Source organism: Dermochelys coriacea, chromosome 20 (assembly GCF_009764565.3).
Source record: "Dermochelys coriacea isolate rDerCor1 chromosome 20, rDerCor1.pri.v4, whole genome shotgun sequence".
Lineage (NCBI taxonomy): Eukaryota > Metazoa > Chordata > Testudines > Dermochelyidae > Dermochelys > Dermochelys coriacea.
Genome location: NC_050087.2, coordinates 5,115,730 through 5,139,400, shown reverse-complemented (window position 1 = coordinate 5,139,400; position 23,671 = coordinate 5,115,730). Strand labels below are relative to the sequence as shown.

Sequence of the window (23,671 nt, the reverse complement as noted above, 5' to 3'; positions counted from 1 at the left end):
TTTTTTTTTTAAATGCCAAGCTTTTATTCAATGCTGGTTACAGACTTTGGAGGGGCTGGGTCACCCCAGGATCGGCAGGCGGGGCGGAGGGGTGCGTATCCCATGTTCGGCAGGCACAGGGCTCTGGCCCAGCTGGGCAGCAGGATCTAAAGGGCTGGTGCCGTGGGCAGCTCGAGGCTCAGCTACTGTCGTGCAGGGTGAGCTGGTCGAAGAAATACTCGCCCAGACCCCCCTTGGCTGCCCCGGTGCACCGCAAGTTGGTCACATGGTTGCCCAGCTTCTTGAGGAACTTCACCTTCTCGTCCAGGTAGTGGGTCTCCAGGAAATCGCACATGTGTGGGTCTGCGTGGCTCATGGGCACATTGCGCAGGTCCAACAGCGCCTTGTTGATGGTTTTCTCCAGCTTCAGGGCGAAGTCCATGGCGGCCGCCCCGTTCCCCCCACTTGTCCTGCTCAGGTTTCCACCAGCAAGAAACTGTTCTGGAGTTTCAGTTGAGTCTGGAGATTGTGTTTGTGTTACAATGCAGCAGGGTGAGCTTGTTCAGCGGTCATATTTCCTCCCCTCTCTGAAAGTAACCAGAGGCATCCTCGCTTCGGGGTCTAAAATTGCCTGGGTAAACACACAATCCTAGGGGATTTAGATGGGAGCTGTCACTCTGTTTGCCCCAGAGGGCCTCCCATATCTCCAGGGATCAAATGTGAAACTGACAAAGGCAGAGGCATTGGAACAATTTTTATAGTGGGGTGCGGAAAGCCATTCAACAAAACTGAAAACCCCTGCCTAGCTTCAGCACCCCAGGGCAAAGATAATTTTGTCCAGGTACAGAACATTTTCCCATTCACTTTCTAGCCTGGATGTTCTGATCAGTTTCTTCCTATTACTGGGCTGTATCACACAGCTCTTTCCTGACATGGATTGGCTAAATCCAAGCAGCTACTTTGAAGAGGAAAGTCCCTTCCCCAGCTGATCCTAGGGGTGAATTTTGGGGGAGTGAGAACATGCAATTACTGAGGAAGGCCTAAGTGTGTGTGTGTGTGTGTGGGTGAGAGAGAGAGAGAGAGAGAGAGAGAGAGAGAGAGAATATGAATATATATAGGAACAATGATCCAATTCCTTTGCATCTTATATATTGGTTGCTAAAGCCTAGAGGCTCCTAACTATTATGCACCTCATTACCGAAGATGTAACAGATGTAACATCACTGTGGTCTAGTAGTTCCCATCCTCGTTCTCCCACTAATTACTTTAGACAAGTCACTTCCCCTCCCTTGCCTTGGTTTCGCCACCTATGGTAAGTTACCTGCTCAGAGGATGGCTGTGAGAATTACTTCCTATAAAACACTAGCGTCTTACCTCGGAGTGCCTGTTAATGCAAAGTATAATTATGAAGGTATTCAGAGAGTTCAGGGGTAAAGGAAGTTATTTAGCTCATTGAATGTGGCGGAGCTACTCTAGATCCTATGGTAGTAACTGAAACCAGATCCTGGGTTGGTGTAAATGATGGTAGCTCCCTTAAAGTCAATGGAGCTATGTTGAATTATGCTAGTTTACTGTCAGGCCCACCAGTCAGGCTAGATTCCAACCTCATGCTGGTTTTGCACCATTTTCACCCCAGTGATGCCCATGGAGTAACTGAATCTGAGATCAGAATCAGGACCTTGGGTTTCAAAGTAGAGCCCTGGATTCTGATCTCATTTACACCAGTTTAAATCGGGAATCATCCCCTTAGGCTTTAGTTGAGTGACTCCAGGTTAGCAGAGGTGTAAGTGAGGTCAGAATTGGATCCAGATCCTGGAGTTTAACAATTGATTAGTGGGGGAGGGGGAATAACTTTGGGTTTTTTCCAACGCTTCCCTATTTTGGTCCCCTCTCCCCGTCCTCTAACTCACCATATTTTTACACATTTTAGCTCCAGCTTTTCCAAAGAGCTCAGTTTCCATTTAGGCTCTTAAGTAGTGAAGCAGCACCCAGCCTCTCCTCTTGAGAAATTCCCCCCCCCCCCGGACCCCAGTGGAGAATGGCTGGTTGGGGGCTGAGTGCTCTTGCAAATCTGGCTCGTGAACTAAAATATCAGCCCAGGCAGAAAAGTCTGTCTCATTCATGATGCTGCTGTGACAGGATATCCCTTCCTGGCTAACGGCGGCAGAGCATTGATTACGGACATCAGAGCAGCAGGACAAAATGCCGGTTGATGTTTAAAACCTGTGTTTAGCCAGATGTCTTCTGTTGGTTTCAGCCTGCAGATTTTTGACATGGCCTTTCCAGGTCCGGGCTAGCTTGGCTGCTCAAAGACAAGCCAAAACCCTGGGAGAAAATACTGGAGCTGAATGTTACATGGAATTTGTTGCGTATCAAGAAATCAGTATGGGAAATATGTCGGGTTTGTAAGTGATGCTGCAATATCATCTTTATTGCAGTGTTTCACATGGTTTATTGTAGCAGCAAACCATGGACACTGTGAGCATCTGGCAATTAAAACCCTATGAGCCAGGTCCCAGATTCATCAGCCCCATTTTACAGACTTCCTCAGGAAAAACTGAGGCACAGAAGAATTAAGCCCTTTGCCCAAGGCCACATAGTGAATCAGTGGCAAAGGCAGGGTTATGACTCCAGATTTTCTGATGTCACACACAAAGCCACATGTATTGCTGGGGTTTTTCAGCCTCCCTCCTCTAAACCATTAAGACTGGCCACGGCTGGAGACGGGACACATGGTAGGTTGATGCAATGCTCTGAGGTGGCACTGAGCATTCTCTGTCTCAGGTGTGTGGCTGGCTGGTTCATGCTCAGGGTCTAACTGATGGCCATATGTGGGGTCAGGAGGGACTCTTCCCCAGGTCAGATTGCCAGTGATCTTGGTGTTTTTTTCTCCTTCCTTTGCAGCAAATTCGGGTCACTTTCTGGGATTATCTGGGCATATCTCACTTAATCATTCCCTGCCATTGTATGGGCCTTAGTGGCACTTGTTCCCTCCTATTCCCTGCTGATGGCACATAATAGTTTAATGTCCTATAGGCTGTGATACAATTTGTTTCTGGTTTTTGTAGTTTAACCCACCCAAACCAAATGGAAAAATATACCCCCTGAATTTTTGATTTCTGCTTTCTGCAAACCAACATTTTCAAAGAAAGCATGAAAAAATTCAATGAAAAGGGAGATTTCCCCCTGCAAATGTTCGTTTTACAGGAAAAACCACTTTTCTGGGTTAAACCCCTCCCCCCCACCCCCAAACAACAACAGCACAATGTTTAGGCAGTAGAGCTGGCTGAAAACTGAGCCCCCCCGAACTTTGGGAAAGGGTTGGTTCTGCTCGGAATCCAGACCCCAAATTAATAGGTAGATGCCCTGCCTCTAGAGTCTAGTCTGAAGGGGACATTCCATGAGGCTTGTCACCTTCGAGGTCCAAAAGCCCAGGAGCTCTGGGATGGTCCGGAGCCTGTAAAACTGGACAGCTGGCAGCGTGCATTGAGTGCCCCTATGGATTTCCCAACTACCTCAAAATAGGGAAGATCCTGGGAAAACCTGGACAGGTGGCCATTTTGTGGTGTGTGTGTGTGTGTGTGTGTGTGTGTGTGTGTGTGTGTGTGTGTGTATAGCATAGCAATGTGGAAAGCACATTAGGGTGTCTAGATCTCCATGAGAATTACAAGGTAAAAATGTGGCTGTAGGTAATGATGTCTCGCCACTGGGAACAGGTGCAGGACCATGTGCTGACAATCTGTGAGACTTTTGATTCACTATCTCCTCTCTACCAGAGGGCTCTTCACTTGCAGTTTTCCCATATCTCTGGATCCTCCCTTTGAGTGTTTTCCTGAAGCAGCTGTTGGCTAGGGTTAGGGACCTAACAAGATGCAAACTCCAGGCCAAAACAGCATATGCATGCCTATCCTCCTGTGTCTACTCCCCAGAGGATGCGAGTCTCTTACAGCAGTAGGTTTCAGAGTAGCAGCCGTGTTAGTCTGTATTCGCAAAAAAGAAAGAGTACTTGTGGCACCTTAGAGACTAACAAATTTATTTGAGCATAAGCTTATGCTCAAATAAATTTGTTAGTCTCTAAGGGTATGTCTACACTACGAAATTAGGTCGAATTTATAGAAGTCGGTTTTGTAGAAAGCGTTTTTATGCAGTCAAGTGTGTGTGTGTGTGTGTGTATGTCCCCACACAAATGCTCTAAGTGCATGTAGTCGGCGGACTGTGTCCACAGTACCGAGGCAACCGTCGACTTTCGGAGCTTTGCACTGTGGGTAGCTATCCCACAGTTCCCGCAGTACATATCGTCAGGCCCCCGTTCCCTCCCTCCCTCCGTAAAAGCAAGGGCAGACAATCGTTTTGCACCTTTTTTCTTGAGTTACCTGTGCAGACGCCATACCACAGCAAGCATGGAGTCCGCTCAGCTAACCGTCAACGTATGTCTCCTGGGTGCTGGCGGACGTGGTACTGCATTGCTACATAGCAGCAGTTTATTGCCTTTTGGCAGCAGACAGTGCAGTATGACTGGTAGCCGTCGTCGATGTAGTCCTGGGTGCTCTTTTAACCGGGCACCTGGGCAAACATGGGAGTGACTCAGCCAGGTCATTTCCCTTGTTTCGTCTCATGGCGATTGAGTCCTACCGGCAGTGCACAGTCTCTTAATCTGCAGCTAGCTGAAGATGATGGCCAATAGTCATACTGCACCATCTTCTGCTGAGCACCCAGGAGGTGACGATGGCTAGCGGTCGTACTGCACAGTCTGCTGCCAGCATGATGTATAAAGATAGATGAAGTGGCTCAAAACAAGAAATAGAACAGATTTGTTTTGTATTCATTTTCTCCTCCCTCCCTCTGTGAAATCAACAGCCTGCTAAACCCAGTTTTGAGTTCTATCCTTGAGGTGGCCATTCAGTTTCTCGCAAAGCCACCCCCTTTATTGATTTTAATTCCCTGTAAGCCAACCCTGTAAGCCATGTCATCAGTTGCCCCTCCGTCAGGGCAACAGCAGACAATCGTTCCGGCCTTTTTTCTGTGAAGACGCCATACCACGGCAAGCATGGAGCCTGCTCAGATCACTTTGGCAATTAGGAGCACATTAAACACCACACGCATTATCCAGCAGTATATGCAGCACCAGAACCTGGCAAAGCGAAACTGGGTGAGTAGGCGACGTCAGTGCAGTGATGAGAGTGATGAGGACATGGACACAGACTTCTCTCAAAGCACGTGCCCTGGCAATGTGGGCATCATGGTGCTAATGGGGCAGGTTCATGCGGTGGAACGCCGATTCTGGGCTTGGGGAAACAAGCACAGACTGGTGGGACCACATAGTGTCACAGATCTGGGATGATTCCCAGTGGCTGCGAAACTTTCGCATTCATAAGGGCACTTTCATGGAACTTTGTGACGGGTGCAGGGTTACATCGATTTAACGCTGCTAAATTCGACCTCAACGCCTAGTGTAGACCAGGGCTAAGGTGCCACAAGTACTCCTTTTCTTTTGTACAGCAGTAGGTACCCTTGGGTCTTTAGCATGGCTCTGGTGGTCTCTGGTTCAAGCCCTGAGGCATCAGTGAAGATAGCAGCTGACCGTTGGCGCTGAATAACTACTGCTCACAAGCCTCCATGTACCGAAGTGTGTTTCTGACGTGTGCAAGTAAAATTGTAGCAAGGCTCAGACAAGTGACTAGAACAAGCATTTCTTCTTCCACACTCTTGCTTATTGTCCAGTAGACTGTCTTTACAATAGATATCTTGCTATAACGTGTGGCTGTCCATGATGCCAAAAAACAGCTCTCTATAAACAAAGAGAAAAAGAATCTTAAATATGGTAGAGTCTCCCTCTCTCTCTTTAAAAAAAGAAAAGGAGTACTTGTGGCACCTTAGAGACTAACAAATTTATTAGAGCATAAGCTTTCGTGAGCTACAGCTCACTTCATCGGATGCATTTGGTGGAAATGAAGTGAGCTGTAGCTCACGAAAGCTTATGCTCTAATAAATTTGTTAGTCTCTAAGGTGCCACAAGTACTCCTTTTCTTTTTGCGAATACAGACTAACACGGCTGCTACTCTGAAACCTCTCTCTCTTTCTCTCTCTTCACCCACCTGCCAGACCTAGTTTGAAAAATTTCTGTTGAGATATTTTTCTAACAAAATTAGAAGATTTCTTTGCAAATGCTTTCTGTGAAAAATTATGTATATATTTTTAAATCGGCTTGGCTGCCTGCCTTCCTACCTACCTCTCCACTTATCTTGTGGGGTAGGGGGGAAGAAAGTATTGTATTGGTGGGGTTTGTATAGATCTGTATTTCTAAATCGTGTTGGTTTGATGGTAAGAGTCCTAGTATTGTTGCTTAGGTCAATGATCTTTTCTGTCTCTATGGAGGAAGATCTCTTCCAAAGCATTTGTCATCCCCCTTGTATCTTACCTCAGGCTGTGTCATTCCTACAAATTCTCCAATGAATTGGTTTGGGTCCAGGGGAGAAATGCAGTCAGAGCAAGTTCAGGTGTAATTGTCTTCCTGGAATGAGACAGAGGGATTTTTCTTGTGTCATCCACCCAAGCATGGCCTTCACTCGGTGGGTTCCTCTCGCTTCACTGTCAGGCTTTCTTTCCTTAAAAGGAAGGAAAAGGCTGCTAGTTTTGTTTGGTGGTTTCATGTTCATGCTGGTTTCAAGTTACTGGAGAAAGTATGTGCCAACTCAAGCCTGCCATGGCACAATGACCTTTTTAAACCACCAGCTGCACAATTGCCGTCACGTCGCCCATTATGGTCTCATCTGCCATGCCAGGATGTTAGGACGGAAACACTCTGGTGAGAGGAATGGATATCTGTAATAATCCCCAACCGGTCCCTCGTCATCAACCTCACAATCTGCCTGCCTGGTTTTGACCTGACCCATCGCCCATGGTCCCTGTTGAACAGGTTCCAGACTGGGCAAGGTCTCTATGCAGCCAACCAGTATTGCTGGGGCCTTCGTGACATCCCTTTGTGCAGCTGTGGCGCAATACAGACAATGATGCACATTGTCGAGGAATGCCCGCTGACTAGGTCCAGCGGTGGCCTAGGAGAACCGCATCATGCCACTGAAGATGCCATCGCTTGGCTAGACGACTATGCACATGTTAAATAAAATGTACATGCTACACTATATTCCACTGATCCACTGCAATTTCCCATGCTGACCTCAATGGAAGCAGAATTGCCAGAAGCAGATGTGAGTCCTTGGGGCTGTGCTTCTCAGTCCAACCCTGAAATCATGTGAGCATCTGGCTTGCTATTCTAGATGCACTTGCCTAACCACTGGGGAATGCATGTTGCAGGTTCCCATCCGTGCCTGATCAGCAGATGATAGGAGTCTGTTGGAGCTTCAGCTAAAGAGCCTTCTCTCAAGCTACAGCAGCTCATGCTTTTAGCTCTGAAGGTTGCCAGTACAGCTGGCTGGGAATTCTTTTACAAAGCATTTTTCATCAGAAAATGCTGATTTGTAGAAACATCCTTTTCCAGGGAAAAGATCGGCTTGGATGAACGTTTGAATTTTTTTTTAACATTTTTGATTTCAACATTTAAACACAAATCCAGTTTTCTACTTCAAAGTGACTTTCTGTTTTGAAATCTAAGCTAGTTGTAGACCGAAAAATAAATAAATTAATGGTCAAAATTGAACCAAACATTGACATACACCAACTGTTTTGTTTTTAATGTTTGGTTTGTGAAAACTTTGTCCTGATCCATTACAGGAAAAAAATTTCACTCCAATTTTTGTGGGATGGGAATTTTTGTGTCTGCTCCCGTCACCAGTTCAAGCCTGGAGTGTCGGCTGTTGTGCTTGCACTTACTGGTAGTAGTTCTCTCTTCAGGCCATACTGCCTGTGCTATCCAAGGTTTCAGAACCTTTCAGTCAACCCCCTGGGCCAGATTTTTCCCTCACGTGTTCCCCAACCCAGTGGGCTCGGTGCAGAATTTGAGAGAGAAGAATTTGGATGCTAAGGAAATCCCTACAGACAAAAACGCACCTTGTACTCCCTGAACAGACCCTCCAGGGAACATAGGCCATATCCTCAGCTGATGCAAATTGACCTAACGCCATTGCAGACAACGGAACTAGTTTGGTGTAGACCAGGTGAGAATTGGATGCTGCAGTTGCAAGGCTGTTTCAGAGGATTACGCTTCTTGAGCTGGGGATCATAGAGCTGAATCCTTTGGGGGTTCTTGATATTAAGCAATTTCAGAGTAGACGCAGACATTTTAATCAGCTCATTACAGGGGGAAATGCTTGTTTTAACCTATTCTTGAATCTACTGAAATATCGTCCATGCAACTTTACCAGGATTTTGCCCAGAAAGTCATTGGGGTATCCCTCTGATACATATCGCCATGGGTGCCCCCACTTCCACTGGCTGGTGTGATTTCTCTCTAGCCTTCATCCCAGTTAGATCTGAGCACCTGATAGACTCTAGATGCACAACTCCCCCACCCCAACAGACTAGCTCCATTTTACAGATGGGTGACCTGAGGCACAAAATAGATTAAGGAACTTGCCCAAGATCATTGAAGAAAAACTAGAACCCAGTTCTCTGGAGTGCCAGCCCTTAGCTCTGCTCACTAGGCTATCCTTCCTCCTTGAGGTATTAGAGGAAAGTTAAACAAAATGGTCTTGGCGGTAATGCCATCCACAGAGGAGGCAGGTGCCACTTTGATTCTGGCAGCATTAAAGAACTGAAGGATGTGGTCTCGTCTCCTTCATTTGGAGTCTCATGCTGCTGTTATACCCATCCTCTTGGCCAACACATGAAGGACTGAACAGGGGACCTCCAGAAGGAGCAAGATAAGACAAGGGAGTCTTAGAACACATTCTTACCTGTGGCTTACACTACAATATATACAGCAGCAAATCGCTGGGACGAAGATCTGCATGCATGTCCTGGCAGACTGTAGCAGCCTGGTTGTCCGATAAGGTGGAAAATCCCAGTTCAGAGTGGTTTAAAAAATAAATCAAGATTTATTTTTTAAAAAAGAGGGGGGGAAAACAGTCACAAGGAATAACCTCCATAACTCTCACAGGCCCAAGCCCATCCTAATAGCCCTTTTGTCCTGCAACTCTTGACTCCTGTCTGGAAGCCCCTGTCTTTTATAGAAAGCTTCTCCACCCAGAACCCTTTGTGGGGAGGGGAAATCCCACCCCACTCTCTCTGATTGGCTGGACGGGCTATCAATCAGCTCTTTCTCCCTCACTTCTGGTTCTACAAGCGCTTTTCTCTATCCCCCATGTTGCCGATCGAATGACGTTTCTCACTATATTGCTTGTACTTCCGTAGCCCTGCCAGCATAAGCCACAGCTGCCTCATTGTCTTCCATGGTCATTTGGCCAACACTGGAGCGCTGTTGAGATCTGGATTGGGGAGGCGGTCTTTATTTAAAGCTCCAGGGAGCTTGCTGGCAGCTGTGCGAATGGAAAATCCATGCCTCTGAGTGTGAATTTTGTGTAACCTGTCTTTATTCTTCCATAGACAGCTCCCTCATAAATAAAAATTGGTCTAACTGCCAAGGAGATTACACGTTCCTCAGAACAACATGAGAATTGTGCAGACACTGGGATGTGTGTTCAAGGAAATGACATGCACCCGGGGAACAAGAAAAAGCTACGGCGCCATGAATTCTCAGTGGTGGCATTTGCCTGGATTTATGATGGAAAAACCTTCAAACTCAAAGGCTAGTTATGCATTGGAATAAGCTACCAATGGAGGTTGTGAAGTCCCCATCACTGGAGGGTCTTAAGAATGGGTTAGACGTCCTCCTGTCAGGGATGGTCTGGTGTACGAGGTTCTGCCTCAGCATGGAACTGTGGACTAGATGACTTCTCGAGGTCTTTTCTGGCCCTACTTTTCTATGCAGATTTGTTACTGTTGTAGCAGTGGGGGACAGGTGGCAGATTTTTAAAGGGGGGACACTGGAAATACAGACACAGATGTTTGCAACAGAGAACAGGATCATATCCTCTGCTTTCTTCTTGGGTTTCGAGATTGATGATAAACTAGCAATTAAGTGGCACAGAGGTTTTCAACTGGGGAGTCAGCAACCTAAGGGGGAGTTGCCTCAAGTTTTAGAGGAATGCATGATGACTTTACAGCTAAGGAGAGAACGAACGTGACAGATGTTGGTCACATTGCTTAATGCATGACGAGAAGGGGCTCGGATACTGTGGTGATAAATGTGATTAGGAGCCTATAAGAGCAGTGGTTTCCAAACTGGGGACTGCTGAGGAATGTTTGGGGGGCACCATGGGGCCTGGGCCAGCCCCCACAGGGGGTGGGGAGGGAGCACCTCCTGGCCGGGCTCCTGGCTGTGGCTACAACCCTGCTCCCGGCTGCCTTCCAGCCCCGCCCCTGGCTCCTGGATCCGGGCTCCCAATCCCAATCTCCACTCCCAGCCCCAGCCCATGACCATGATCCTGGTTCTGGACTGCAGCTCGGGCTCCAGCTGCGACTCTGCTCACAGCCCCAGCTCCTGACCCTAGCTCTGGCCCGGCCCTGGCTCCAGACTGTAGCAAACGGAGGGCGGGGTGCAGACAGGTTCCATTATGGGGTAATGTGGGGGTGCCACAGAAAAATTTTTGGGACTGAGAATAGAGAATTTGGCTCTAGAGAATAGAATATTCCGGTCTAAAGTTAGCATTTGGAACTTGCTCTGAGCAAGAGAACAACATGCTATTTGCAAGTAGGATTCTGGGTTTGATCCAGCTCCATTAAAGTGAATGGGAGTCTGTCCATTGATGGCAATGGGGCTTGGTAAAGTTGTATGTGAATATAATACAGAAGATCTTGCTGTGACAGGACAGCATTACTGAATGCACATTTTACAGACGGGGAAACTGAAGCACCAGGTTGTGTCCTGATCTGTCCTGCGAACCCAAGCCCACAAGAAAAATCCTTGATAGAGCCAAGATGAGAACCCAGGAGTTCTGGGCCCTAGTCTTATGCTCTAGTTTCTAGATTAGGACTGGTTGAGTGGGAAAGGGAAGCGGAATTTATTTTGAAATTCCCCTCCCTTCTTCCCTCTCCTGTTAGAAATTTCAAATAGTTTGACACTTTGAAATTCTCTGACATTTCAGAAGAATTTTGACCAGCTCAATACAAGTGCTTTTGCTTGGGGAACCAGTATAAATTGCACCGGAAACAGCACTCCCCCACCCCCAGTATAAGCTGTGTATACTGGGGTAGCTATATTGGCAAACCTTTTCTAGCACAGACCCGGCCTACATCTTAGATCACTAAGGATAAGTATACAGAGAAGGCGAACTGTAGGGCTAATGTAGTCATGTCACTGCCCCATGCCTCAGTTTCCCCGTCTATAAAATGGGAATAATGAAGCAGGTTGAGACTTACTGATAAGTGCTAGATTCAAGCTAGGTGGTAATAATAAATAACAATTTATTATTATTTTATTAATGACTTTGGGCCCAATTCTACAAACACGTTAAGCTGAGAATACGACTTTGTATCCTGAGTAACCTCATTGGCTGACTCCAGTAGAACTAATGAGGTTAATAGGACTATGCCTGGTAGTAAGTGTTTTTATGTTATCAGGATTCTGCTCTCGTTCGCATCCAGGAGTAACTCCCTTGGAGTCAGGATTCGGCTCGGACTTTCCTCCACGTGCCAAATAGTACAAACTGAAACTAGAGAACAAAGAAGGCCCAATGCCGTGTGCCAGACACTCTGATGCTGAGCAAAGTGTCTTGGGAAAGCTCTTGGAACAAGCTCAGTGTAAACACTCGAGGGCCTGATTTTCCTCTCACTTCGCCCCACTGTAAATCAGGCTGAATTCCACTGGGGTCCTTGCCCTACGCTCCCGCCGTGCACCTGGGCAAAAGATCTCCCATGGCTCAGCTGTGAGCTCTGCTGAATGGCCCCATGGGTGAAGTTGAGAGGAATCCCCATGCTCCCCTGAGTCTACCTGCATCACCAAACGGGGAGCAACTGAGGCTGGGCTGCTACGCCCCTTCCCATACAGGTGTGTACATGCAGGGAAGGTTGCTGAGTACGCAGACGCTTGTGTGGGCAGGCTGGGCGAGCTGAGCTGAGCCAACGGGGTGCAGATTCCTTCCCCTCTGGAGCAAGAGGGAAACAAGAACTGAATGTCTGCCTATACCCTGCTTTTCTGCGTGCTGCCTCTTGCTTGAGCTGGCCGGCCTGGGGCCAATCCAGCCCTTGATTAAAACACCCGGGGCAAAATTCTGCTCTCTCACCCCTCAGGCACGGGTCCTGCTGGCTTTGCATCAGCCCCAGCGCGAGTCTGACCAAATTGTACTACCCCTGCCAGTAGTTTTTCCTGCAAAAACGGAACAGCTGCAGCAGGTGTCAGAGGAACAGGCTGAGTTCTTGGCCTTGGGCAATCCGTTTGACCTGCACAGGCAGGCTGGGTAGCAGCAGCGAGGATCCCAAATGAGCTTGAATATTAGTGCTCCGAGCAGGATCTTAAAGAAAAGGAGCATGCATCAGCATCAAATGCATGGCACTACAGCAAGAGAATGAGCACCGGGGATTGCAGGGATATAGGGCTGAATGCAGCCTTGTAGGGCAGCGGGGGAGCTGGCTACTTCCCTCTCTTGTCGCTCTATGGCAGGGGTGGAAATCAGATGCTGCTATCACCAGCTCCGCGCAGCACATTTCTCCGCTGACATAGAATGATAAGACTGGAAGGGACATTGAGACGTCATCTAGTCCAGTTCCCTGCACTCATGGCAGGACTAAATATTATAGACCATCCCTGACTGGTGTTTGTCTCTCCTGCTCTTAAAAATCCCCAGTGATGGAGATTCCACAACCTCCCTAGGCAATTTATTCCAGTGCTTAGCCACCCTTACAGGAAGTTTTTTCCTAATGTCCAACCTAATCCTCCCTTGCTGCAATTTAAGCCCATTGCTTCTTGTCCTATCCTCAGAGGTTAAGAACAATTTTTCTCCCTCCTCCTTGTGACAACCTTTTATGTACTTGAAAACTGTTATCATGTCCTCCCTCAGTCATCTTTTCCCCAAACTAAACAAACCCAGTTTTTTCAATCTTCCTTCATAGGTTGTGTTTTCTAGGCCTTGAATCATTTTTGTTGCTCTTCTTTGGACTTTCTCCAATTTGTCCACGTCCTTCCTGAAATGTGTCACCCAGAACTGGACACAAATACTCCAGCTGAGCCCTAATCGGCATGGAGTAGAGCGGAAGAATTAGTTCTCGTGCCTTGCTTGCAGCACTCCTGCTCATACATCCCACAATGATGTTCACTTTTTTTGCAACAGTGTTACACTGTTGATTTCATATTTAGCTTGTGATACACTATGACCTCCCCCCCCCCAGATCCCTTTCCGTAGTATTCCTTTCTAGGGAGTAACTTCCCATTTTGTATATGTGCAACTGATTGTTCCTTCCTAAGTAGAGTACTTTGCATTTATCCTTATTGAATTTCATCCTATTTACTTCAGAGCATTTCTCCAGTTTGTCCAGATCATTTTGAATTTTAATCTTATCTGCCAGTTTTGTATCATCTGCAAACTTTATAAGTGTGTACTCTATGCCATTATCTAAATCATTGATGAAGATATTGAACAGAATTGGACTCAGAACTGATCCCTGTGGAACCCCACTCATTGTGCCCTTCCAGCATGATTGTGAACCACTGATAACTGGTTGGAATACCGTTCCCAGAGAATAGTTATGCGTCCACCTTATAGTAGCTCCATCTAGGTTGTATTTCCCTAGTGTGTTTATGAGACGGTCATGTGAGACCGTATCAAAAGCCTTACTAAAGTTAAGATCTATCACATCTACCACTTCCCCCCCCATCCACAAGGCTTGTTACCCTGTCAAAGAAAGCTAGTAGGTTGGTTTGACATGATTTGTTCTTACAAATCCATGCTGACTATTAGTTATCACCTTATTATCTTCTAGGTATCTGCAAATGGATTGGTTAATTATTTTGCTCTATTATTGTTCTGTGTACTGGGACATCCATGCTCCCCTGGGTGCTCCACTCTTTCTGTGACCGTGGGCTCTGGCCACAGTTCAACAGGAGTGATTTAAGACCCCATTCCATGGCAAATGAATGCCATGGCATACCTTCCTTCATCCTGCCCAGGAGAGTCACTGAGGTCAATGGGACTGTCAGTCTGGGGACTGGCTACTCCCACAGAAAAGGGTGGCAGGTTTGGGTCCCCAGAACTGGGTCTGAAAGTACCACAAAAAGGACAAGCGAGAGAGAGTGGGATGCAGGTAAGGGGCTGGAAGGCAGGAGATGGTGGCACGGGTGAAGTGGGAGGAGGAATGTTGCACCTGGTCTGGATTTGTGCCGCTTGTAACATCCATCATGTTCCAGTTTTTCTGAAATTTCTTAAGCCTTCCCAGGTCTTGGTCATATAATGTTAAAGAGGAAGAAACAAACATGGATTCAATATACAGTGGAAGTAGCACTACGGACCATCATGTCCAGCAGGCAAATCGCCTGTCTTAAGTATCCACTTTACGGTATCTTTAAGCTTTTCAGTTGTCTGTCTGTCAAGCCTGGTCCTTGAAGACAAACTTGCCTGCATCTCTCTGCAGAACAGAAGCAAGATGAACACAGCTGGAGATTGGAACCATTCAGTCTCTTGACAAGTTGATCGCTCTAGAAGGCATGTCTGACATGGCAAAGAAACCCACAGGGCCCTCCAGGATCCTGTAAAGAGAGGGGGGGGGAAAAAGAGAGGCCCCTGAAATCTGGGTCACAAACATGTTTTTCCAGTGAGGAGATGAAATGGCCTCCTTAAGGCTGGTTCCTCTATGCTGTCCCATCCCTGGAGGGAATTATGCCTGATGGTGGGTCTCATTCACCCCCCGGGCGGGGCACCCATGCAGAGCGCTCCATGCAACCGAAGCCCCAGGGGAACCCTCTGGCAATATGCCGCCTGCTGATTCTGTAGGTGTCTTTGGCAGATCTGCTGGAGGGACAGAGGGCAGCAGTTCTCACGCTAGGGTGAATCCTCCTCCGAGGAACAAGGAGGCACAACCTTTGATTCACTGTCCATGAATCTCCTTGTAGAGGGCGGGGGGCAGATCCTCGGCTGACATCGGTTGTCACAGCTCTGGTAAAACCAGTGGAGCGCTGACAATTCACTGCAGCTGAGGATCTTCGTTATAAGTATCTAGAGCGTGGCTAAAGAGCATCCCTTCTTTCCCCACTAGGAAACGGAAAGCAGGCTGCTGGCTTGGGCCCCTGGGCTGCTTACTCAGGGAAAACCTCTAATCTCCAGGCTGCATCAGCGGTTCACAGCCAGCTGCGTGCTTTGTTTTGGCAGGCCCAACAAGAAAAGAGCAGCAGCCTGTAGGTGGCATTGCTGGCAAACGAGGAGCTCCCTTCAAGCTGGAACAGCTTCTTGCTTTGCAACCAGCCCCCTCTCCCCACTTTCACTCTCCGTCTTCTTTTCCCGTCAGGATGACGCACAAATGCAGCTAGGCATGGGGCTGGGTTCAAGACTCCAGGGCAAAAACCAGAACCCATGAGGTTACTCCTGATAGGTATTTGGCTCTAACTTTGTCTAAGTCATGGTACCAGCAACAGGCATATGTGTGAACAGCTTTACGGTCAGCCTGAACTGTTCAAAAATCATAAATCAGCCCTCCCCCCTCCAAATCATGAGACTTAAAAAAAAACACAACACTTTGGGTTCTCTTTCTTTGAGCTTTTTAAACACAAATGAAAACAGTCTCACGTAGTCACATGACTCCAGGTGCTGGGGCTTTAAGGCAAACATGGAATATTATGAACCTTGGGACAGGCCTACTGAATGTGCATGCATGTCATGCATATCTGGCTTTTGGCCTGGAAATAACTTGAGTTTGGACAGTCTTGCAAGTTCTCCAGTGTTTGCTGGTTTGGCCATTCCGGAAACATACTCACTTGCAGCCTTTAGTGCTGTGGTATCTCGAGCATAAGATGGAAATGGAATGTGCAGAGAGGGAGAGAGAGAGACCAATTGAACAGCAACAAAAAAGTGAAACCAACCTTTTGGGCCCCGGTGTAACTTCTCAGGTTTGCTGCAGTTCCAGATGATCCCACATTAACTTCTTGGTAGAAATCTGAGACAGGCCTCAATTGGATCACAAATCTGAGCCACCCAGATTTTCAGAAGGGAGTGTGAGTTTCAAAAGCTGGAGCTGGAAACAAATGTGAATTTTGGATTAAATTCACCCCAGGCCCTTCACATGGGGCTGAAGCCAGGCCTGAGTGGTCTGGATCCCACAGGTACTGCAATGAGTTTAATCTTTCGCAATGGGGCAACTTCTGTTCAGTTACGCCAGTGTAAATATGTAGGCGCGCCAATGATTTCAGTGGAGTTATTCTGGATTTACACAAGCTATCAGAGCAGAATTTGGCCCTGGCTTAGAATGTGTTGAACCAGGACCCAAATTTATACAACCACCATCTCTTTAATTTTGGTTACTGGAGTTTGAAATCCCGAATTAAATTTAGATCCATAGTTTTGCAGCTTAGCCTCCTTTCTAGGTTAGTGGCTTGATTCCACCATTCCCTCGCATCTTGAGTTGTCACTGATGTGTCTGCAAAGAATGCAGAGCTGGTTAGCTTTCTTTTAATCTAAAGGATTTTTTGGCAAAAAATGCCACTTTCATAAAAATCAAAACGTCAATGAAGACTAACTTGCATTGGGAGGGAACCCAAAAGAAACATTTTGCTAATGGCAAAGTGTCCTGTCTTGACACTTTTGGAACAGATCTTTTTTTATTTTGCGGTGGCATTGCAGAATAAAACTCACTGATTTTATTATCTACATTAAAAAGTTTTGTAAAAGGTTAAAATCGGAACAAAATGTTTTGATTTGCTTGAAACAAGATGTTTTGATCGAGCCAAAGTGAATTTTGGTTTGCAGGCTATTTCAAAACTCTTTACATTTGTTCTATTTCACAGTGGAAAAAACGTAAAAACTGCAGCATTTCCCATGAAATGAAAAATCTGGTTCCTGTCCAGCTGTGAAAGAGTGCAAAATGCTGCCATTCTGATTGGACAGAGCAGTATGACGTTTTGATGTGCCGAAGATCAGAGAAAGGACTTGTCTACTGCAAAAGTAATGCACGCTACCAGGGGTGTGATTTCTAAAGGGCACCTACGTGTTGCGCATAATTGGTCCCTGTAGACCTTCCTGATATGTCCCTAATGCACTTTAATGTAGTACAAAGAAAAGGAGTACTTGTGGCACCTTAGAGACTAACAAATTTATTTGAGCATAAGCTTTCGTGAGTTACAGCTCACTTCATCGGATGCATTCAGTGGAAAATACAGTGGGGAGATGATTTACATACACAGAGAACATGAAACAATGGGTGTTATCATACACACTGTAAGGAGAGTGATCACTTAAGATAAGCTATTACCAGCAGGAGGGGGGGAGGAAGAAAACCTTTTGTAGTGATAATCAAGGTGGGCCATTTCCAGCAGTTGACAAGAACATCTGAGGAACAGTGGGGGGTGCGGGAGGGGGGGAAATAACATGGGGAAATAGTTTTACTTTGTGTAATGACCCATCCACTCCCAGTCTCTATTCAAGCCTAAATTAATTGTATCCAGTTTGCAAATTAATTCCAATTCAGCAGTCTCTCATTGGAGTCTGTTTTTGAAGTTTTTTTGTTGAAGGATAGCCACTCTTAGGTCTGTAATCGAGTGACCAGAGAGATTGAAGTGTTCTCCAACTGGTTTTTTAATGTTATAATTCTTGATGTCTGATTTGTGTCCATTTATTTTACGTAGAGACTGTCCAGTTTGACCAATGTACATGGCAGAGGGGCGTTGCTGGCACATGATGACATATATTACATTGGTAGATGCGCAGGTGAACGAGCCTCTGATAGTGTGGCTGATGTGATTAGGCCCTATGATGGTGTCCCCTGAATAGATATGTGTAAACAGTTGGCAACGGGCTTTTTTGCAAGGATAGGTTCCTGGGTTAGTGGTTCTGTTGTGTGGTGTGTGGTTGCTGGTGAGTATTTGCTTCAGGTTGGGGGGCTGTCTGTAAGCAAGGACTGGCCTGTCTCCCAAGATCTGTGAGAGTGATGGGTCGTCCTTCAGGAAAGGTTGTAGATCCTTGATGATGCGTTGGAGAGGTTTTAGTTGGGGGCTGAAGGTGATGGCTAGTGGCGTTCTGTTATTTTCTTTGTTGGGCCTGTCCTGTAATAGGTGACTTCTGGGTACTCTTCTGGCTCTGTCAATCTGTTTCTTCACTTCAGCAGGTGGGTATTGTAGTTATAAGAATGCTTGATAGAGATCTTGTAGGTGTTTGTCTCTGTCTGAGGGGTTGGAGCAAATGCGGTTATATCGTAGAGCTTGGCTGTAGACAATGGATCGTGTGGTGTGATCTGGGTGAAAGCTGGAGGCATGTAGGTAGGAATAGTGGTCAGTAGGTTTCCTGTATAGGGTGGTGTTTATGTGACCATCGCTTATTAGCACCGGAGTGTCCAGGAAGTGGATCTCTTGTGTGGACTGGTCCAGGCTGAGGTTGATGGTGGGATGGAAATTGTTGAAATCATGGTGGAATTCCTCAAGGGCTTCTTTTCCATGAGTCCAGATGATGAAGATGTCATCAATGTAGCGCAAGTAGAGTAGGGGCATTAGGGGATAAGAGCTGAGGAAGCGTTGTTCTAAGACGGCATGAAAATGTTGGCATACTGTGGGGCCATGCGGGTACCCATCGCAGTGCCGCTGATTTGAAGGTATACATTGTCCCCAAATGTGAAATAGTTATGGGTGAGGACAAAGTCACAAAGTTCAGCCACCAGGTTAGCCGTGACATTATCGGGGATACTGTTCCTGACGGCTTGTAGTCCATCTTTGAGTGGTATGTTGGTGTAGAGGCTTCTACATCCATAGTGGCCAGGATGGTGTTTTCAGGAAGATCACCGATGGATTGTAGTTTCCTCAGGAAGTCAGTGGTGTCTCGAAGATAGCTGGGAGTGCTGGTAGCGTAGGGCCTGAGAAGGGAGTCTACATAGCCAGACAATCCTCCTGTCAGGGTGCCAATGCCTGAAATGATGGGGCATCCAGGATTTCCAGGTTTATGGATCTTGGGTAGCAGATAGAATACCCCAGGTCGGGGTTCTAGGGGTGTGTCTGTGCGGATTTGTTCTTGTGCTTTTTCAGGGAGTTTCTTGAGCAAATGCTGTAGTTTCTTTTGGTAACCCTCGGTGGGATCAAAGGGTAATGGCTTGTAGAAAGTGGTTTTGGAGAGCTGCCTAGTAGCCTCTTGTTCATATTCTGACCTATTCATGATGACGACAGCACCTCCTTTGTCAGCCTTTTTGATTATGATGTCAGAGTTGTTTCTGAGGCTGTGAATGGCATTGTGTTCTGCACGGCTGAGGTTATGGGGCAAGTGATGCTGCTTTTCCACAATTTCAGCCCGTGTACATCGGCTGAAGCACTCTATGTAGAAGTCTAGTCTGTTTTGACCTTCAGGAGGAGTCCACCCAGAATCCTTCTTTTTGTAGTGTTGGTAGGAAGGTCTCATTGGGTTAGTATGTTGTTCAGAGGTGTGATGGAAATATTCCTTGAGTCGGAGTCATCGAAAATAGGAAAATAATGTAGTACAGTTTCAAACAGCATAGGCTGCAGGAGGGTCTACATGGATCAATCAATGCACAGCAAATCGCATCCCCATCATGTGCATTACTGCTCTTCATGGACGAGTCCTAGACGGGAGCAGTCACTTCTGGCTTTCAAAGCTATAACTAAACGATGCTGTAAAATGCAAAGCAGAAGAGAAACGGGCCTTAAATCTTCTAGAGGACTAGAAATGCTGATTTCCTGTAGTCGGAAAATACTAGACACGTAGGGAGGTTAATGCTAATGCACAATCAGACAAAGGTGTATAATCTTTTATGATTATTTATTAAGTATTTATAGAGGGCCATGAGTGACACCAGTTCCCACAGGGAAGGTGTTGCTGGTAAGCTACATCTTAACGAAGTAGTTTAGTGCATTAAGAAAAACCTTCATTGCAAGCCCAGGGGTTCCTTTGTTCTCTGGAAGCTGTAACAATGACTGGCCTAGGTGTGCCTGCAATTTTCTTTAATAGTCGTCTTTCATCGCTGCTTAGGCTCCACCTTCATATTTCTGTCTCATGGTTGTTAACTCTTGTCCTAACCCTGCAATTTGCCATCTTAGTAAATTGCAGCTTCGTGGCTCCTGTCCTAATGGGACAGTGTTTTACTTTTCTTCAAAAATAGCTTCTTGGTTTCTCCTCTTTGTGACTATAGCCTTGCAGAATTTTCATTAGTCAACTGGGCAGCCCAGGCTTTCTCTGACCCATTTTATTGTAGTGGTATTACACTAGTCCTGAGCACCCCCCAAATGTTCATAAATTAGGCAGGGCTTTTCAGAGGAGCCTAACTACAGTAACTCTGGGATTCAGGTGCCTAAATTCTTTGAAAAGCCCAATGCTAATTGTCACAAGGATGCTCCCCACTTGCCGAGAGGCTTAGATTTGTTGGCCTTTGGGGCAAGGACCATCTTTTTATTCTGTGTTTGCACAGTGCCTAGCTTCATTTTACAGATGGGGGAATGGAGGCACTAAGCAGTGATGGGACTTGCCCAAAATCTCACAGGGGATGGTAGACAAAACCCAGATCTCTCAGAACATAAGAATGGCCCTATTGGGTCAGGCCAAAGGTCCATCTAGCCCAGTATTCTGTCTTCCGACAATGGCCAATGCCAGGTGCCCCAGAGGAAATGAACAGAACAGGTCATCATCAAGTGATCCATCCCCTGTCGCTCATTCCCAGCTTCTGGTAGACAGAGGCTAGGGACAACATCCCTGCCCATCCTGGCTAATAGCCATTGATGGACCTATCCTCCATGAATTGATCCAGTTCTTTTTTGAACCCTGTTACAGTCTTCTGGCCTTCACAACATCCTCTGGCAAGAAGTTCCACACGTAGACTGTGTGAAGAAATACTTCCTTTTATTTGTTTTAAACCTGCTGCTATTAATTTCATTTGGTGACCCCTAGTTCATGTGTTATGAGAAGGAGTAAATAACACTTTGCTGTTCTCTTTCTCCATACCAGTCATGATTTTATAGACCTCTATCATATCCCCCCTTTCGTAGCCTCTTTTCCAAGCTGAAAAGGCCAAGTCTATTTAATCTCTCTCCATATGGAAGCTGTTCCATGCCCCTAATAATTTTTGTTGCCCTTTTTCTGAACCTTTTCCAATTCCAGTAAATCTTTTTTGAGATGGGGTGACCACATCTGCACACAGTATTCAAGATGTGGGCACACCATGGATGTATATAGAGGCAACAGGATATTCTCTGTCTTATTATCTATCCCTTTTTTAACTATTCCCAACATTCTGTTTGCTTTTTTGACTGTCGCTGCACATTGAGTGGATGTTTTCAAAGAACTATCCACAATGACTCCAAGATCAGAGCTCTTGAGTGGTAACAGCTAATTTAGACCCCATCATTTCATATGTATAGATGGGATTGTGTTTTTCAATGTGCATTACTTTGCATTATCAACATTGAATTTCATCTGCCATTTTGTTGCCCAGTCACCCAGATTTGTGAGATCCCTTTGTAACTTTGTGCAGTCTGCTTTGGACTTAACTATCTTGGGTAGTTTTGTATCATCTGCAAATTTTGCCTCCTCACTGTTTACCCCTTTTTCCAGATCATTTATGAATATGTTGATTAGGACTGGTCCCAGTACAGACCCCTGGGGGACACCGCTATTTATCTCTCTCCATTCTGAAAACTGACCATTTATTCCTACCCTTTGTTTCCTATCTTTTAATCCAGCTTTGGGCAACCAGCGGCCTGCAGACTGCAGGCGGCCCATCAGGCTAATCTAATTGCGGACCGCAAGACATTTTGCTGATGTTGACCACCCACAGGCACAGCCCCCCGCAGTGGGGCAGTTTGCTGTTCCCAGCCAATGGGAGCTGTGGGAAGCGGCGACCCGGATGTGCTGGCTGCTGCTTCCCGCAGCTCCCATTGGCCGGGAATGGTGAACCACGGCCACTGGGAGCTGTTGGTGGGCCGTGCCTGTGAATGGCCAACGTCAGTGAAATGTCTCATGGCCTGAAATCAGATTACCCTGATGGGCTGCATGCAGGCCGCAGGTGCCCACCATTGTTTTAACCAGTTACTGATCCATCAGAGGATCCTTCCTCTAATCCCATGACAGCTTACTTTGTTTAAGAGCCTTTGGTGAGAGACCTTGTCAAAGGCTTTCTGAAAATCTATATCAGAAAACTATTTCCAGTGGATCACCACCCTTGTCCACATGCTTGTTGACCCCCTTCAAAGAATTCTAATAGATTGGTGAGTCATGATTTCCCTTTACAAAAACCTTGACTCTCTTGACTCTCCAGTCTGAGCCTTCACCACAGCCATGTCCTTCCTGTGCTTAAAAGACTCAGTGTTGGGAGTTAAAACATGCTAGCTATTAAAACATGCTTTTGTGGTGTACTGAAAGGTGTTTTTAAAATTGTAAGCTGTCACTTTAAATTTCAGGATTTTTTCCTGGTCCTGCTTGCAGGCCAGGGGACTCTATAGGGAAGCATGCAATCTGGGCCTACCAGCCGTCAGTCTGCTGTTAGCCAGTCTACAGCAAGGTGTGGTGAGTTGTACTGCTCTGCCTTTGGGAGCAGCCTGCTTTGTCTCTCCCTGTTTCTGGGTTCTTGCGGTGGTGGTCTGAATTCTAAGTAATAAAGGAGTGTTATATTGCAACCTTCCAGCAAGAGTATTTACGTTTGTACCTAACTTCTCTGGGAGTATGCTTTGAAACATAATGGCTTTCTAAAGATCTCATCTTAAACTCTGTCCCAAATCTAGAATCCACCTTTTCAAATGGGTTCTAAATTTGCCCAAGTGGGTTCTCTGTCCGACACTTTCTAGGTTTTTAGATCGTGCCCATCACTACAGTATCCGAGGGCTTTCTGGATTCTCCTGCCCATGGAGGAAGAATAATTTCTATTGGGCTAACTTACAGTCCAGTGTTGAAACAGGCCTATTATGTAGCTACCTAGGAGATACTGAAAAGTTCAGTCCCCATAGAAGTCTGATAGGCATCTCTAACTCCTGCAGAGAGACCACCTTGAGATGGAGGGCTAGATCCACAAAGAGGACTTAGGCGCTGTGATACTGCAGCCCAATGGAATTTGCAACCCCGAGTTAGAGGCCCGGGCTCCCTGTGGGATGCGTGGGGAGAGTTAGGTGCCCAAGAATAGGATTCACCAAAGGGGGGTGGGTGGGGAGGGCTGCCTGAATTAGCCAATAGGAAACGTTGGGGCAAGAGGTGGGGCCTAAATGCCAACGGGAGTTAGGTGCCTAAATCTAGGTTGGAGGGAGATGCCTGTCTCCCCTTGGGATTCATAGTTGTGAATCCTCTCCTGAAATTAGATATCTAAACCCTCTCTCTCCTACCCCCACCTCGAAAATGCGGGTCCCCTCCTCCTCCTCAATTTCTAGCCTGGAGGTTAGGGCACTCAGCCAAGATGTGTGTGACTTAGTTTCACGTCTGCCCTCTGCCTGTTGTGGACCAGAGACCGGAATCCACATCTCAGGAGAATGCCCTAACCACTGTATGATGGGATGTTGTGGCCTGGGTCTCTCCCTAACTCTCCCACTGAAGCTGTTCCCCTTTGTAGGAATAACCCAATAGTC

General features: G+C 46.6%; 1 protein-coding gene across 1 annotated transcript; it reads right to left on the bottom strand.

Annotated features, from left to right (window-relative positions):
• Window positions 1-11: 11 nt before the first annotated feature.
• On the bottom strand, window positions 12-23,552 carry LOC119846054 (ferritin light chain-like). Its single transcript, XM_043506670.1, has 3 exons — window positions 23,548-23,552; window positions 8,577-8,585; window positions 12-452 (listed from the first exon to the last, which is right to left on the bottom strand). Exon 3 carries the CDS (start codon window positions 419-421, stop codon window positions 179-181), a length of 243 nt encoding a protein of 80 aa, XP_043362605.1. The 5' UTR covers window positions 422-452; window positions 8,577-8,585; window positions 23,548-23,552; the 3' UTR covers window positions 12-178.
• Between the last annotated feature and the right edge of the window lie 119 nt (window positions 23,553-23,671).

Coding starts and splice junctions, on each gene's coding strand:
- LOC119846054 (XM_043506670.1), bottom strand. CDS start 421: ATGGACTTCGCCCTGAAGCTGGAGAAAACCATCAACAAGGCGCTGTTG.